General features: G+C 40.0%; 1 protein-coding gene across 3 annotated transcripts in view; it reads right to left on the bottom strand.

Moving 5' to 3' along the window:
- PTPRR (protein tyrosine phosphatase receptor type R) overlaps positions 1–18,264 on the bottom strand; it is a 962,385-nt gene that overhangs the window by 298,604 nt on the left and 645,517 nt on the right. For all 3 annotated transcript variants that reach the window (XM_078673920.1, XM_078673919.1, XM_078673921.1), the window contains one exon: positions 2,227–2,413. In XM_078673920.1, the coding sequence (XP_078530046.1) occupies positions 2,227–2,413 (187 nt within the window). The remainder of the gene's footprint in view (positions 1–2,226; positions 2,414–18,264) is intronic.

Below are 18,264 nucleotides of genomic sequence, written 5' to 3' on the forward strand. Positions count from 1 at the left end.
AAGGGAGGAGTTTCTTGATTTTTTTGAGGGTGTAGAAGGCAGATGATACAACGGCATTGGCGTGATGGTGGAAAGTCAGTTTATTATCAAAGGTGACCCCCAGGTTGCGGACCTTAACCACCGGTTGGGGGGGAGATCCCAACTCCGGTGGCCACCATTGTGGGGACCATGTTGGTCTCAAGCTCCCGAATGTCATCACCTCCGTTTTATCGGAGTTAAGTTTGAGGCAATTTGATGACATCCAGGAGCCTAGTGCCTTCATTCCCTCCTGAAAGTTGGCTGCCACGCTATCTCCATTATTGTACACCGATAGTACTAGTTGCGTGTCGTCGGCGTACGTGGTAAGGGCAATACCATAGGATTTTATCACCCTCGCTAAGTCCGATACATAGATATTAAAAAGCGTCGGACTTAGCGAGGAGCCCTGTGGAACGCCGCAGGGAAGTGAAAAGGTCTGGGAGGTGAAGTTACCCATTTTGACAGTCTGTGGACGATTGGCGAGGAACGAAGCAATCAGATCTTTAGCTGTTCCTCCTATTCCCAGAGCTGCGACACGGTCGATCAGGGTGTTATGATCGACCGTGTCAAATGCAGCGGAGAGATCTAGGAGTATCAAGACGGCCGATCCTCCCTTGTCCATGGTTGTTCTGATTTCGTCTGCGGCTTTCAATAGTGCTGTCTCTGTCCCGTGTCCCTGCCTAAAACCGAACTGCTCCATTGGGTCATGGTGATTCATTAAAATGGTTAGGCTTACGATTGCTTGATTTTTTATATAGCATCACGATGCTCTTTGATGGATCATTCTAACAGACTAAAACCAATACTCAGAGCCAGTCTCCAATGTTAACAGAGCATAGTATGACCCAAGATGATTTCACAACCCAAAATGAATAATGTAGAATCTTATGACTCCTCTCTCTTTTCAGCTTCGTAACAACCACATTCTTCAACAGCTTACCTAAAAGTAGGCAGGTAATATATTAAAAGGTAATTGATGAGAATAGCAAATGCACTGGTGCCATTTTCACTGATGCTAGTACCTCCCTTGTGGAGTGGAATCTTTTGATAATAGGCATTTCATAGACATTCAGTAGTGATAGTGGACCAGTTTCTGTATCACTCTTGGTCTAATTCATCTGGGCCGTAAGTGTAAACGGGACTGAAACAGACATTACAATTAATTCGGGCAAACCGATCAAGTTATCATTTGGGCAGATATCATCATGCATGTGGCCAATATTCTTTACAGAGAGATTCTATTTGCTTTTGTCTTAAAACAAGTCCCAGTCCAGGGATTAACATTAGTAATAAGGCATGTTGCTATTTATTGGAAAGAAAATGTGGTGCCAGGGTTCCAATCACAGAATAAAGATATGAATAAAGAGATGTTAGCAGAAAAATTAAAAATTGTGGCAGTATGAACAGACCCCAATCTAGGTGATGAACTAATGACATGGAAGGAGATACATAAAGTACATGTCCCCATTTAGAGAAACTTAATTGAGAACTATGTTCCCTCACATGCAGATTCATTTGCACCTGTAATGTTTGTTCAATAACACATTCCCTCCACTGACTCCATGAATACCTCTGTCTAAATATAATAGCTTATGAATGTTTAACTGTGGTATTGACTGCAAATGTATTGCAGCCTTTTGAGTTGAGTTTCTTTTAAGTGCTTGATCTGTGTTATAAAGCCAATAAAAGTTTCCAAGAAAAAACTGTTTGAGACCAACTATATTTCTGTGATATTATGTTTGCTATCAATAAACATCAACATTATTAAGCATTATAATACTTGACAGAGATCCTTACTAGATGTGACCGTCAAGAATTGATATTTTTACAACACAACGCTACACAGGTAATCACAACATTGCTAAAATTTAAAGTGGTACACAAACATTTTCCCCCTTACATTATCTTGAATCACCCATGCATATTAATAATCCTAAAATTGTGTTACATTATACTTAGTGCAGATGTTGGAAGTCTCAAAGTTTGTATACTGTACTTAAAAATCATTACAGGCGATCGAATATGTGTATCATCTATGTAATTTGAAGTATGAAGTTGAATGTTACTAACTGCTTTAGGCGTCTTTACATGTATTCATCAGAGTTATATACATTCTATTCTAAAACAATGCACAAGCTAAAGGAAACTCGGCAGGTGGTGTAAAATAACCCATATTCTGTCTTCATTTTCTTTTCACATGTGACATACCATGAATTCTGTATGAAGCAAATGAGAGCTTGCAACGGTTTCATGAAGTTTCTGTCTTGTAAGGACACGGCTGGCTGATTGCAGATACTCCATAGCTACTTTTTCACGTGGCGTGGGCACAGCTGTAAAGGGGTCAACAATACCCAAACCACTCATGTCTAAGGTTAATGACACATTGGACCCTCTCCTGTAGGAAAAATAAAGAAGGTGTGAGTTTGTGATGTATTTCACTTATTTACAACACCACAAACATACCTTGACATACTTTTTATAGTAAAATAGAAAAAACATTGCAACATCTTGTTCTTGCCCCAGTGTCTACACAAATACATGCTGTTTAACTGAACGCTCATTATCACAATGATAGTACTTAATATCAGGTTATCTTACTTGTTATACAGCATGCTAAAGAAACAGATCGATGACTGTATACTTGCCACCAAAGCCAGTTAAATATTGTACTAGCAACACCATGAGAGCTATTATTCCAATGCCTAACTGGAGTCTGGTAAGTAAATTTGTGTAGAAGGACATCAGTTTGTAGCCTTTAACTCATGAATCAGAGCCTATGAACACCCTTCTTATGCTTCTTGGCTATTTTGAAGTATTGTACTTAAAAAAGCAGAGCCGTGTTAATAACAGTGTTTGAACACTCTGTCAGAGCAATGACTGACAGAGAAACAATCTTAGGAGAAATAATAAAACAAGTCCTGGTCAATAGTGAAGGAAACCCTGTAGCCTCTGAAATGTGCAGGATTCCTTTGGACACTTTAATGATTGTCCGAAAATAGTGAAAGAATTATGTTTAAGTATTGGTTGGATTAAAGGCTTAAGGCACTTTGAGGGTTTGTTGAGTTATTAGGGAATGCCTGCAGACAGTGTTAGGTGTCTGTTGGAAAACTGATCTATTGCATCTAATATAGACTTACTGTTGTCTATGTGGCACCCTGGTGAATGACTTGTTGGTTTATTGTCTGAGTTCTCAGCTCCTCCTGGTTCAATATCTTCTCTCACTGTCAATCTGAGGAGTTGTATCCTTACACTGCTAATGTTGGAACTTTGAATTGCAGTACACATGGGGCCTTTTTCTTTTTTTGTTTGTCTCTTCCTGCTCTCTCCCCTTGTCTCTTTGGCTGCCCATCTATAAATAGATTTCAAACCATTTCAATATGGCCATCCATGCAGCACATTCATGCATGGCAGCCTTTTTGGAATGTTTCTTCTTATGTTTTAAGAAAAAATATGTGAAGCTGGCCACCATGCTTGCTCACGTCTGGATAGCAGTTATCTCTACATGATTTACTTAATTAAAAGAAAAGAAAAAAATGCAAGATAGTAGCCAAGTTCAAATAACTTTATTCTATTCATGTGAATAATAAAAGTATGTCATTCATACATAAAATAATTAAACAAGACTTAAAACTTTCTATACAGCAATTGGGATTAAAATGTTAAGACAGATTTTTATAGTATTCAACATTTTCTCAGTCTATTACAGGTTTACAGAACAAATTTAAAACCTAAAATCACTCGAGGCACAGTTCCCCTATCACAATTCATATAGTTTCCTAATTAATAAAGCAGTTCCAATGAATTTGAGCACAGTGCTGCAAATAGCAGCAGTGGACAAAGAACAAGGGCGACTTTCCTTCAAGATAGGCTTAATAAAGCGTGCCCTTATGTCTTTATATAGCGTGCAAAACAGCATAAAGTGCATTGTGCTTTGTTGGGCTAAAATATTGAAGGGACAGGAAGTCAGTCTCTCACACCAACATGCCTGTTTAGGAAAAGCCACAAGAAAGTGCAATGTGCAAAGACGAAACCTGGTCAAGAGGAAACGTGATTGTGTATGAATAGTAAAAGACAAATAAAATTGCTGATAGCATGACGGCCCGTAAGTTAGTATCTCATTGTCCCGATTGGACATTCTTAATTCATTATAATATGCCTTTTTTATAGTTAATTTCATGTTAGATTATATGCCATCAGCGTTATCATAATAGTTTCCCAAGCCAATCTTATTAAAAGTATCCCTGACTAAGGGAGCCAGGGAATAGACAGGGCCTTTTCCAGACTCATAAAATCTCTAATGATCGCCCTGGTGAATGATAACTCCTCCACACTTTCCCCCATAAAATCAGTGGGGGAATATTTACTCTATCTTTAACATAGTCCAATCCCACTTCAGTGGGACAGAATTTTGTGGGAGAACTCATGGGAACCATCAGCAATCTTTTTAAGAATTTATTTGCCAGAATTTGTATCTGGCTGCATTTTTGATTGCTCCATACTCCTGCCCCATAGGTTGCTACTGACAGGCATTTTGATTTATATAGAGTTAGCATTTCTGCCACCAGCTTATGTCCCAGCTTGCACACAAAGCGGAACAGAGCCTCTATGATTCTACTGGTGTGTTGAACCCTGGCTGCAATCAAATGGTCCCAATTCAGTTTGTTGTTAAAAACATTCCCCAGATATGTGAAATGAGGCGCCTTATCAATAATCTTTTCTTTTACCACAAATGTTCTTGTTTTTGTCTGTTTTGGGCCACACACTATGATAAAAGACTTACTGAAATGTACTTTTAGGTCCAGTGCTGTAAAAAAATCAGTGATAGCAATCAAAGCTTTTTGAAGGCTATTGGCTGTTAGAGCCATCAAAACTGTGTCAAAAGCATATGACAATAAGGGAACTAGCTTACCTCCTATGTTTGGATAATCCAACTGCTGTTCTAGTAAAAATTTCTCCAGCTCATTTGTATATAAAAGAAATAAAAAAGGAGCCAAAATATTTCACTGTCATACACCTTCTGTAGACGCAATAGGCCTGGTCTTCTCTCCTCCTGGTCCATAACATATAGAGACAGTGGTTGACGTAGCAACCTACGTAACAGGGTAATGAGGGCTTCCTCAAAGCCAATTTTGTTCCATAAGTGTCCACATCTTCCCCCTATTGACTGTGTTGAAAGCACTCTAAAAGTCCATGAAGGCCAGGTGGATTGATCCACCCTTGCCCTTCATGTACTTACCATTGACTAGGGACATATTAAGACATTGTTCGTTCGTTCCCATCCCCCTCCTGAAACCGTATTGTGTGTGGGATATAAGACCAGAGTCATTGGCCCATGATTACAGGCGAGCAAGAATTACCCTCCCCAGGACTTGGCACGTAGCATCAATTAGGGAAATAGGCCTGTAGCATACAGGTTCATTCCTGTTACCTTTCTTATATATCGGTACCACCACTGCCTCTTTCCATGAACTAGGGATGCGGCCCACTATTATTGCTTTAAAAACATTTACCATCAATGGTGCCAATAGTTGGGGGTTGCCTTTGAACATATCCAGGGGCACCCCATCTGGCCCTGGGGGTTTTGCAGGAATACCCCAGGTCAATGTGTCTTCAACATAGATAAACTGAGTTGGTTCACAGTTTCCGAATAAATAACAATGTTATCGCTTTGATCTTGCGGTGATACACCTTTTGGGTTAAATATATTTGGAAAATGAGCTACCCAACGACGATTTATGACTTCCCAGAAGCCCTTAGAATCCTTGAGAGTGCTAGCTCTCTCCAGAACTTCCCAGGCAAGTCTTCCTAATTCGTCGTTCCTATGCCCAATTGCTTGTTTATAAATTTGTCTCACAATCCTAATTTAATCCTTATCACGGGGGACCATGTGCAAGGCTTTTTTAAGATCTTTTTGGGCCATGGAGCACTCAGCATTAAACCATCTTGTTTCTTGTGGTTAATTTCTTCTTACTGATCTTGTCAAATTATTGGCCACATCTTTACCAATTTCTTCGAAACACTGTATGACCGCCTCCGGGGTAGAATAATCGGATAAGCATGTCATAACTTCACCAAAATTAGATTTCACAATGTTCTCAAATTGTACAGCGTTTATTTTGCTCTATTTTAGTCTCACCCCCTGATTGGGATTATATTTCAGTGGGTATTCATCACCGTTACCCTTTAATGACGTTATATGCAAGCTAGCAACAAGAGGATTGTGATCACTAGTGGGGTTAGGTTCTACCACAAAGCTGTCTACCAGGTAGGAGAACTTTCTAGATATCAGCATAAAGTCGATAGTAATTGCTCTGTCACCACCCAGGACTGTTGGATACTGTATGGGCGGGGTACAGACCAAAGTATCAATAAAGCATAGGTCGTTAACTGCAATGATGGTATTTAACGCTTCACCCTGCGGAGTATGTTTAAAGTGGGAAAGCGGTTGGTTTTCAATGTCTAGAACCTCACATACCATATGCATACTATACTGACATAAAGTATAATTAAAATCACCAACCCAGATTATACACACAGGTAAACATTTACCTGTAGTCTTATCAATTTCCTCTTTGAGAGTATTAATGACCCCACAAACAATTTGATCAAAGATATTGTAGTACCAGTTATTCAGTAGTATAGAGATCAGAATGATCTGGTACCAGGGGGAATCCACTAAGTTCTCTATCTTTATTGATCCATATTTAACCGAATCCACGGTCACTAAACCTCCTTTTGCCCTCCCTGCAGTGGATGGAATTGCCTGAAGGTTAATTGAGCGGAAACCGTCAATAACAGCATCATCCCTGGTACATGTTTCCTGGGTGCAAATTATATCAAATGTCTCAACATATTTTAGCCAGGCCTCATCTGAAATTCTAGATCTAATGCCTGCAATGTTCCATGAAAACAATCTCAGTAAGTGAGCATTTTTAATGGTGTGCAGGCCCCTACCCCACCAGTACTAACAGTGGGCTGCACTACTGGAGCAATCTTTGTATCTCTACTAACCCTCCCTTCACATTCTAAATGCTAGCGTTGTGGGTGGTTTAGGCTGTCCACTAGGTCAGATGAATGAGAAAAGTCCACTGTACTGTTTAATAGATTGGGGGCTATCTCTGATTCGTTATTTAGGATATCCATTTTCCCATGACCTCTCAAATTTGGGGCCAGTCAATCTATATCACCGAGACCATTGAATGTCTCGTAACGTTTTGGGTGATACCAAGGAGGGTACTTAGAATGCTGGTTGTCTTGCCTAGATCTCCCCCTTTCTGCACCAAACCATGGGGGTCTGGGTGGCTGGTAAAAGAAGTCCAGCGGTAGAGTAGAAACCCCCCTTGAACACACGGACCAAGTGTTTGTCCTTTCTAGGATTGTCTTAACTAGGCCTAGGGATCTAAAAGTTAGTACTATGCAGTCACCTGAAAATTTCTTGATGGATTTCCCCACCCACCCAATCCGGTGTACCATTTTGAATTCCGCAAACAACAAGTCACCAATCCCCGTCCAATCGCTCAAAAAATGTAGTGACTTGTTCCTCAATGGCGACCAGTGCTCTGGAACACCGGGCGACAATAGGGGAACATTAGCCTATATTACGGTGTAGGGGGTCGCGTCTGGTGGTAAATGAAGGTAAGTGTGTGGGCCCCCTGGGGTTCTTTGATCAGGCAACATACCTTCTATTATACTTGGGATCTGATGTCTCTCTTTTTCTGTGTGATTACCACTTGGAACATTTGCAATCTGGGCATTCGCAAGGGTTGGATCCTTTACCTGAGAAGGGTCCTCAGCTTTATTCAATATATATCCTGCCACCCTTGCACATGACAGGTCATTCTGATTACCGGTTGTATTAGGAGGTTTGTGTTTGCCCATAATCCCATTCTTAACATTCCTCTCTACCCCGTTACTTTTTGCCATATTTTGGCTACTGTTTGTCACTGGTTTTTCAATATTCGATAACCTGATCTCAATGTCAGTCAGCCTTTGCATTAGTGGGTCTAAAGAGCTGCAACTGTGGTTTCTAGCTTTTTCCAAAAATCAACCTCAATTGGGATTGCCCCTCCCCCCCCCGAGAACATTTCAACATTGGCCAGAGTAGGCTCCTGAATATGCTCTACATCAGGAGGTTTGTTCCTGCGCCCTAGAGGCTTAGGTAGAAGAAAATGTTGTTTGTTCACGGTTTGGCCCTTTCTTTTTTCTGAAGGTGGTGTGAGACTATTCACATGATTAGTTTTAGCTTTAGCTTTTTGACCCTGTGTAACGACATTTAGCCTGGTTGATTTTCCAGGATTATCACATGTGTCAGGGACATCTATGATTTCAGAGTCCGAGGCAGTTGAGTATAGTCTGCTATTTTGGGATGCATTGACTTCCAGATTTATATGTGAAACAGGGGCAGTAGCAGCAGAAATAATAGGAGCAATTCTGTTATTAGTATTTTGGGGTTCAAGGGAAAGTATCTGCTCTTTAAGTTCGATTTCATGAATGAGTGTTTATAGAAAACCATCCAATGTCCCCACTACACCCTGCCCATTTCCAGACGTAGACCTACTCATGTTAACCTCACCCTAGGCAAGGTTACAGGGAGGCGTATTAGTATCACAGTACCTTTGTAGTTAAGCGTTGGTTAAATCCAATACCGTTGGTGGTTGTTAATAATGTGGCCCTCCTTCAGCCTCTGACGGGTGCAGATGGGAGCCCGCACCCGGTTTTAAACCCCTCCTGGCGCTCTGATTGGCTTATTTGTGGCTGGCAGCAAATTCGACCGCTCCCGCCACAGGAAACACCAAACACCAGGCAGCGAGCAAGTATCAGCGGGACCGGCGCTGCAGGATCCCACGCCCAATTTTCAAACCCCTCCTGATGCTCTGATTGGCTGAATTATGGCTGGCAGCAAATTTGGTGGTTCCGGCCGCAGGATACACCAAACACCAGGCAGGGAGCAAGTATCAGCGGGACCCCTTGTACTTAAAATACACGAACAGGTAAATGGGTAATAAACTCCTGTTAATAAGCGTCCTTTCCAATTATCAATATCCCTTTTGGTATTTTTCAATAACCGTAAAGGCTGTAGCATCCCTCCAATGGAACACTGCAACCTTGTAGTTCTGGTACAGTCTCGTGGGGGGTGACCCCGCCGCCGCAGGTTGTGCTCGAGGGGGGAAGAGGGAAAGGTGGAGCAGGCAGCAGGCCCGTGTGTGCACTCTCCAGTGAGGGCCCTCACCGCAGGCCGAATCCGCCTCCACCTTGTTCTCTCAGCACCGTCTGATATCTCTTGCAGGTTCACCTGGCCCAGCAAGATACTGCAGTCTCTCGACACGGCGAGGAAGGAAGCAGCCCAGCCACAGTCTCCGACTCCTCGTTATGGCTCCAACGCAGGCAGACAGCCTCACAACAGGGTATGGGAAGGCCGCACCGCCCCGGCCCAGCGCGAAGTGACTCCGGCAGCGGTGAGTGTCAGGCTGCTCGGGCAGTTAGGAAACAGCACAGCCTCCCGCTTGAGTCAGGAGGGGGCACGGTCCGGATGGCAGCGTGTGGCCTCTGGTTCCGGTTCCCTGCTCATTCAGCCTCCTGGCTCTATGGCTTCAAGAAACTCTAGTAGCCTCTTGCTCGGGTTTGTTCAGCAGCCATCTTGTAGTGATTTTGTTTTAAACAAACAAAAAACATTCCAAGATGTCTGCTGCAATTGTGTGCACAAGAAAAGCAGCCACCTGGAAACAACTACCATTATTGGTAAAGTTAACAGGTGTCATGGGTTCGCCAATACTTGTGGAAATTATTTAAGTAGATGCTATACATTTATGGATATATATTTAAAAGAGTCCAAACGTTGAGGAAAGCCTTAATCTAAAACTGGATATTCCAAAAACCTTTCATTATCCAAAGGATGACTAAGGCTTACAGGTGTAAAAGGAAAGACAGTGTTTCTTAAGTTAGGCATTTGCAGAAATGTAATCCATGTGTCAGACACTGGAAGAAAGATAACAGACAAAAGAAAATTGACCCAACCCATTCCTAACCCTCTGCATGCACATTGTAGCCATTATACATAAGACAACAATGTAAAGTTAGGAAAATTTAGCTTCCTCACCTTTCATTCATGCAATTACTATCAGGCATAAGTGATTTATATGAGTTGCAAAGATGTGTGTTTAACACTTCCAATTTATAAAGTATGCACATTTATTAGTCAAATTGAAGCACTGAATATTTCACAGATGTAATCTAGATCACTGTGAATTTGCCATTTAGACTGTGAACAATCTTATTATTTTTAAAATGCGCATTGGGCTCTCTGACAATATCGAAATCAGAAATATTGTGACAAAAATATCTAGCACAAAAATATTGTCTTCCTTTCCATATACAGGTAAGTACAAATATATCAAAAGAAAATATTGTTTTACGCTAGTATCGAAACATTATGGACAGAAATATCCTTTTTTTAACATATATATAGTTGAAAGTAGTAAATCCTAAATATTTTAACATACAACATTATTTTACTGTAAATACAATATTTATAAGTAATATTTAAAAAATATATACAAAAATACTAATTTCAACAAACACACACAAACATATATGCATGTGTGTATGTTTATATAATGCTAGAAATGACCCTTTGATAACCAATTGAAAATAATACTGAATCAATGAATTTAGGCCAAAAGAACATAGTAAATACAGATAACATTTTATTAGAAGTCACATTAAATATGATAAATAGAATTCAATATCCAGTCTCACATTTGGAGAAAATAGAACCAATGTTTATATATATATATATAAAGTATCTCACTATATGGCTCTCAAATCAAAATCGGGGAACCTTGTCCCATCAAAACATACAACAAATCAAACAAAGGTACTTGAACAAACACACTAAAGAGACCACCTCAACGCTAGACAAATTCTATTTCAATGATTTATACAGTACATATTAAAAAAACATGAAATATGTACCGATTAAAATAGAAATTATGATTTAATCATTTGTTGACTATCATGATCACCTCTACAAACATTTCGGCGGATTCAGTAGAGCTGCAAATTTCCAGAGAGAAGTAGGTTAGTACTGGAATGGTGCTAAAAAAACATAACAACAATAGACCTAAGTCAAAAGAAAAAGACTGTGGTGTCATATTATAAAGGAGTGTACACCAATAGAACTGTGTTTTAATCTAGTGCTCCAGGTCAAAAGAAACAGATCATATATTCCGTATAGATAGTCCATGACCAATACTCTATACACTGTGTCAGTATATGAAGGACGATCCTTCATAAATGAGAAATGAACTAACTGAGAGAAGATTCAAGATTCATATATTACTTACCTCAGTTAGGAAGATACCATAGAATTATAGTTGTTGGATTAGTAAAGAATGAAATGTTATGCCAACTGTAAAAAGAACAAGAATTAAACAAATAACAAAATCTTCTCAGAGAAAAAACTTAACATTCTCAGAGGACTACATATTTAGCCTATAAGTGATAAAATGGTTGCCAATATGTAATACCTTAATAAGAACAAGAAAACTCTGATCTCTATTAAGCAGGTGCCACAGGAAAAAAAGGTATTCTCTAGACACTGATTTTTCTGCTGCAGGTCCAGTCAGTGAGATGTGAAGGGGACTGGTTAAAATGAAAAAATATATATGTTTTGAGACTCAGGAACTGACTTCCTACTGAAGAACAGTAGTATAATACGGTATCACAAAGTCTATCTATAATTTAAGTAGGACTGATGGGTCCATAGATGTATAACCTTAGTTAACCATTGGGTAGATATATCTGTTTCAAGTTTCATTAATATGAAACAATTATAACAATTGGTGTAAGTCTTGAATTTCCTTAAAATAAGAAAACTGGTAGAGTGAAAGTCAAAAAATCATGAATACCTGCAAGAACCAGAGTGGCAACTGCATACAAGAGACAATGGAGCCAAACTGAAAACATAAAACGGAAAGTAAAAATAAAGGGTCACCACAAGACACACATGTATGTGACTGAAGGATTGTATTGGTAAATATACATATGCATAGATGCAGGTATAAGGACAGTTTCTTAACAGACATGCAAGATAGAACAAAGATAGTGAAGTGTGTTTAATTTCGGTTATGATAAATCACCATACAAATAAGGAATTCTCACCTTCCTGATTGAGTAAAGTGGCGCATTGAACTTCCATGATCCGTTGAAACGTGAAGAAATCGGGGCAGAGGCCTGATTATCCATTTGTTTTATATGGATATGTGAAGAGGGGCAAAGGTGGATTATTTCCAGTTGAGGTAATGATGCTCTGTTACTATAATGAGCTAGGTTCTATGATGTCACATGATTTTAAAAGAAGAAAGAAGGCTAGACCGATCAATTGTATTCTTTGGGGAATGCGGAAGTGAGTCTTCGGGATGTGAAACTTTCCAATAATGCACAAAGAATGATAAGGCTAATGTTACATTCCCAAACATAAACTCATATATGCTGGGAACTAAAATGGTAAGAGCATCTCAGTATGAGTGAGAATACCAGTGCATAGAGGATAAGGGTAAAATAAAATCAATCCAGTGAAAGATATCTAAAAATAAATCACACAATCTGACTCACTAATACATGTTGTAGTGTAGTTCCTATTATCCCAATAGGCTCTGCGCATTGGAATAATATCTTCAATAGTATAGATCTAGGGCAGAGGTTAACTAGGTCTTCTACTGACGATATTAGACTTAAAGTTTTTGGTTTTGCCAGCTAGCTCAGAGTTCACTAGAAACTTTCTCGAATAGACAAGGAGGAGTTTAACTTCCCTGAATAGAAAAGAAGGGATTTAGTTTCTGACAACCATAGAACATGACAACTTTGCTCTCCCCCAATCAAGAGTGTATCTCTAGAGTCGTGTGAAAACAAAAGACAACTTATTTTACTCAGTCAGTACGTGCATTCTTAGTTTCACCAGTTTGTAGAGAAAAGGAAGAGACGGGCGTGTTCAATAAAAGATGTTATTTATTGATCAGTCTCTTTTCTCGTACAAGAGAAATGAATCGATATTATTGCGATACTTATGGTTAAGTAAAGTGCATACAATAAAAGCAGAAGTATAAAATAATACTGCAGAAGCATTGATATGGTTTCTAAGCCATATGATAGTTAAAATTGATAAAATAGATACATACATATATACATTTGACTAATCGTACTCAACTGGTGCTTCTAACCACGCCTACCCCAGTGTACCTGACCTAAGCCTAATACGTGGGCGGGAGTAGATAAGTAGCAGTTTAAGTTAAGTTTGTTTTGCCAAGTGACTGACTCAAGAATTCTCTGCAAGGGGTTGTTCAGTTCTGTACCTGAGATCTAGAATGGTTGAGGGCTGGTATCTCTCGTCTCTGGTCTTGATATTCCAGCTGCCTGCGAGGGCTGCTTGGAAGCACCGGAGCTGGATTTCTCGGCAGGAGAAAAACAGCGTCTCGTTCTCAGCGCGTCAGGAAGGCGGGCAGCGCGTGTGGGCGTCGCTCTCTGCTGGGCTCCTCAGCGCGTCTCGCTGCTCCGATCTCGTCACCACCGCGTGTGTTTGCTTAAGGCAATGTCGGTAATATTTATACCTGTAAGGTGTCGAGATTGACGTAAGGATGGACATGGATACGTCAATAAGGATGTCATACGAACGGGTTTGTTCGCACATTCTTTTGCTGAAGTTCTCGGTGAAATCAAAACAATGGCCGCAGGGATTTTCCCAGGTTGTCATAGGTTTGATTTGTTTTGAGAACTCCGTATGCCTTATCAGGGGCTGGAGGAATAGTGCTTGTCTAATTAGATGGCATGCGTTATTACCTAATCAGATAACACGTTTCTGTGCCGTGGTGTGGCTTAATCAGATAACGTTTTTTTGCACCGTGGGTCGGCTGCTAGTTAAGTATTAACCAGAACAGGGCCAGGAATAGGGGAATCGATACAGAACCTATAGGAATACATCACACCCACTCCACGCTGACTATGTCCATATTTACAAGATATAGGCATAGCAAATACACTAGTAGAGCATGTGTATACCGTACCACCCCAAAATACATCCATATGCATTTTGAAACATGAAATATACGAGAAGATATATAGATATACATTATATGCATTCAAGCAGTATATTAATGCTAAATATCACGCATATTCATACATCATAACTAATAAAATATGAAAATCAACACATGAAATGGCTCTTAATACAGAAGAAAGAAAAAAAATGCGAGACCATTTCATCACAAAATAAAATATTTATAAACAGGCCAGAGGGCAGCTAATGACTCTAAAGTTCCTAAAATAGAAATATAGTTCTCTAAGAATAGTTTCTACTTTAAGCAGAAGATAAGTGTCCCGAAAATTATAAAATATTTTGGGGGCCGCTGAAAAATAATGTTCCGCTGTCCGTAAACTGGAGAAATTTGTTCATGATACTTTATTATCAAAGTTGAAGGCCAAATTCAGGGTGTTGGGAACGCCTTGTGCTAGCTTGTTCAAAAGTCATTATTTCTGCTCTGGTGAGAACATCATATCATTTAGACTCTCGAAAAAGCTGTCAACAGCTTCCTGTGAAAGTTCCATTAACTCGGAAAAAGATGTTACCATGCATTCGTGAGCATGATTGCCTTCATTGATGTTTGGATCAGCATAGCCGACAGAAGGTCGTACCTGATCGATGCTGCTTTCATCTTGAACCTCACTACCCCTTAATCGTAGTGGTGAAGTCTCCACGAATGCCGTCATCAGGATTGGTAGCCGCAGGGGACAGCACAATGCATGAGCCGTGACCGGACCCAACAAAGTTTCTGCATCCATTGGCGCATCCGATTGTAGCGTCAGACAGGTGTCTAACACGCATTCTTCTCCGCATAGCAAGCACCTTAATACAGGTAAAACACAGCTTTGCCACATAGGTCTAAACGAAAGAAACCAAGTCATGTTCAGGTCTCTAAGCCGGGACAGTCCAAGGATTCTAGATATCTGGTCCCGGTATCGAATGGCTAGGATTGTTTCTTCCCTTGTCGCAGGTGTTTTGTCTGTGACACGGTTTGCCATAGCGAAATAACAGGATCAAAAATAGGATTCCTGCCACTAGTCCCAAAAGGAGAGGAAGTCCACCAAAGACGGAATGGACAAAGTCTGGAAAAATACTCAGAATGGCTTTAAATGGTGTTAGAGCCCCTGAAAACACTGTCTTAAATACATTTGAGACTCCACTGGTATCAGAAATATTTAAGATTTCGTTCAGGATTTCTGCGAAATGTATGGGGGAATTAGTTGATAACAATGAATGAATCTCTGCCGTTGTCCTTGCAACTTGGAGATCATACGTTTCTTTTGATGACGTGAGCCTTGTAGGCGTCTGAAGGAGCACAGTTTTCATTCTGCTTAAAGTATCAACTCTAATGGAAGAAATTTTCAAATTCGGCCATAACCTTGCCTCCCTGTCTGGCATTGCGCTGGGGAACAATACTCGTTCACAGCACATGACCTTCGCAGTCGTAGTTATGAGATAAGCTACTCCGGGCACCAAGCTACAACATCTGCGGTCTACGATTATAATGTAACTCCTAAAGAATGGTTCTATTTGTGTCGCAGGTGTGCCTAGCTGGTGACATGAAAGGTTATTTGAGGACCCTTCACAGGCTCCGTGTAAACTAATACCATTACACAGAAGTGTACCGCTTAGTGACATGGCACAATTATTGCCACTAAGAAACACTTTCCGGCCTTTATTACTGACACAAGCATTTGAATAGGGCAAGTTCCATGTTGACTTAATGTACCCTTTACCCAATTTTTCGTACATGCCAGCCTGTATATATTTTTGGCAGTATTGAAACCTGAAAGTAGATATTGGAATATTAATTATTCCATGTATTATCCACTCACTGACAGGTCGTTCTGACATTGTCAATGGTAATCTCTCGAGTTTCTCAATGCTCAGGATTGTATAATCAGCACCCTTCTGTGCCATACTGATTTGTTTATCAGTAAGGTTAAAGATATCGAACAGTGACGTTGTGTTGATTAAACGCCAAGGCACATAGCCTGAACGCAGATTTTGTAACGTCCAGCCAAGTTGTACAATAGAACGCAATTGGGACTGACCGTGTTGTAACAACAGTAAGTCTTGCGATAATATGTCGATTGCTGAAGACACAATGCTGTCCAAAGAGTATATTCTGGAGGACAGAGTCATTAACCCATTGTCCACTACAGAAAGTGATTTTTCCAAATTAATACGGTCAATTTCCCGTATTTTCTCTGATGTTTCAATTTGAGTTATTTTCCAGGCTTCGTTATAAGCTGCATATACAGAGGCTGCTATGAAGCGTTTTTGACGCTGTTTGCGTGGTCCCATAATGAAATCACGCAAGTCAGCACCATCAGTAAGTAAAGTTAGGTGTTGCTTAATTTCTGCCAGTGTGGATGTTTGTAGCCATTGAAGGCAGAGCTTGCCCACACTGTACGTGGTAATTATCCCTGGGTGTTGTCTTTGGGAATATCTAGGGTCTGGCCTGGTCAATTTGAACCCCTGGATTTTGTTCAGGAATCTGTCTTGACAGTTATTAGTATCTGTGGGCCAGATCAACCACTTTTTCCAATCTGGATGTGTTCTGTTTTGGCTTAATATATGGTTTACGTCTATCTCCTCATCTGTCGAGCTATTACTGTTTATCGTTGGCTTTGGAATGGACGGTTTGTTTAAATCTTTGATTTTGGCTAGGCCAAGACAGGTAGTTTGTTGAATAGTGTCATTCAAAAATATCATTTGTTCTGGGATCATGCAGGCTCTAAACAATGATTCTATACCTTGTACTTGCCATTCCTTTGTACCCCAAACACTTTTTACTTCAACATTTTTGTCCCAGTATTCAAAACCAAATGTACTCATTTGCTCAAAAAATTAGTCTGAATATATCAATTTAGTGTTTGTAAGCATGGTCTTTGTACCTGTCTTGTTTGATAATTTGAAATAAAATGTTTCTGCATTACTTGTGTTGAACCCTGAAAAATATGAATATTTGTCATAAAAAGTTCTTGAGCTACCTTTTGGAGGGGTTGCACAGTGTTCCCATTGATTATAATTTAAAACATTTCTAGGTTGTGCAGATTTATGCAGATAATGATTACTATAGTGATTATAGCAGAACATTTTATCATAATTAGACGAACCCTGCAAATAATCATGTTTTGTAAATTTAGCAGACATCACTAGGTCAGACATCATATTATTAATGCTTTCAACGTCCCAATCATCAGCAACTGAGCTTGGTTTTACAAAGTCACTCAATGAGATCTTGATTTGGTGTGGATATTTCAGGATTTCAACCGGACCATAAATTTCATAATCAGTATTGTCCCATGCTACCCCACCGGGTATAGGATTGGCTGTGAAGTTGACTGAAGAAAGTTCCCTTTTCTCGATGTGTGAAGACGTGTGTGGTTTGAGGACCAAGTTGATTTTCTGGCTTGCTGTGTCCATTTTAGCATATTTTCCCTCAATGTAGTGTCCCAAACATAGTACCATGATGAGCCAAAGTATGAGGATAAGTGCACCTAAGGCCACCCAGAATTCAATCCATGGAGAAATCAGATAGGTTTCTTTCAGATGTTGAAAAAACTCCTTAGCTTTAATTTTAAAGGTTTTTGTTGATTTTTGTTCCTTTGATTCACTCAGGTTTTCAGATGAATCGCTGAAGTTGATGAAGTAACCGGATGCCGTTCTGTCTATTGTTCCAATAGCTTCAGGATTGATATTTGCTTTATCCGTGTGTTTTGTTGCAGCAGCATAGTCATTTATTACTTCATTGTAGATTGGTGTGTCTCTGCTAAATGTTTTTATTTGGGTTTTTAGAGGTTTAAGTTCCATAGCATTGTTGCACAGACCTTGTTGTTGTTCTTTTGGCATTTCAAACGTGAGTAGCCTCTTAGATTGAACCTCTGGTTTTGTAGCAAACCTTGGTGTTCTACTACTTATCGGGAGTCCACTTGGCCTACTATTTGTTATCGGCCACATGAGTGTGGTTTAACCAGGTCGATGGATACAACTCGGTTCTCCTTTTTACCAGCAAGGGGCGGTAGTACTACTGATCTTGTCCCGTTGATAGACAAGACAGGAACTGCTTTTCTGTAAGAAGGCCCAAATCCAGACAGGTCTTGCTGGGACAGGTGGTTTTTCTTCAGTGGTCGTTGGCTGTTGTTTCAACTTTATGTTGCTCAGGT

Source organism: Lissotriton helveticus, chromosome 1_1 (genome assembly GCF_964261635.1).
Source record: "Lissotriton helveticus chromosome 1_1, aLisHel1.1, whole genome shotgun sequence".
Taxonomy (NCBI): Eukaryota; Metazoa; Chordata; class Amphibia; order Caudata; family Salamandridae; genus Lissotriton; species Lissotriton helveticus.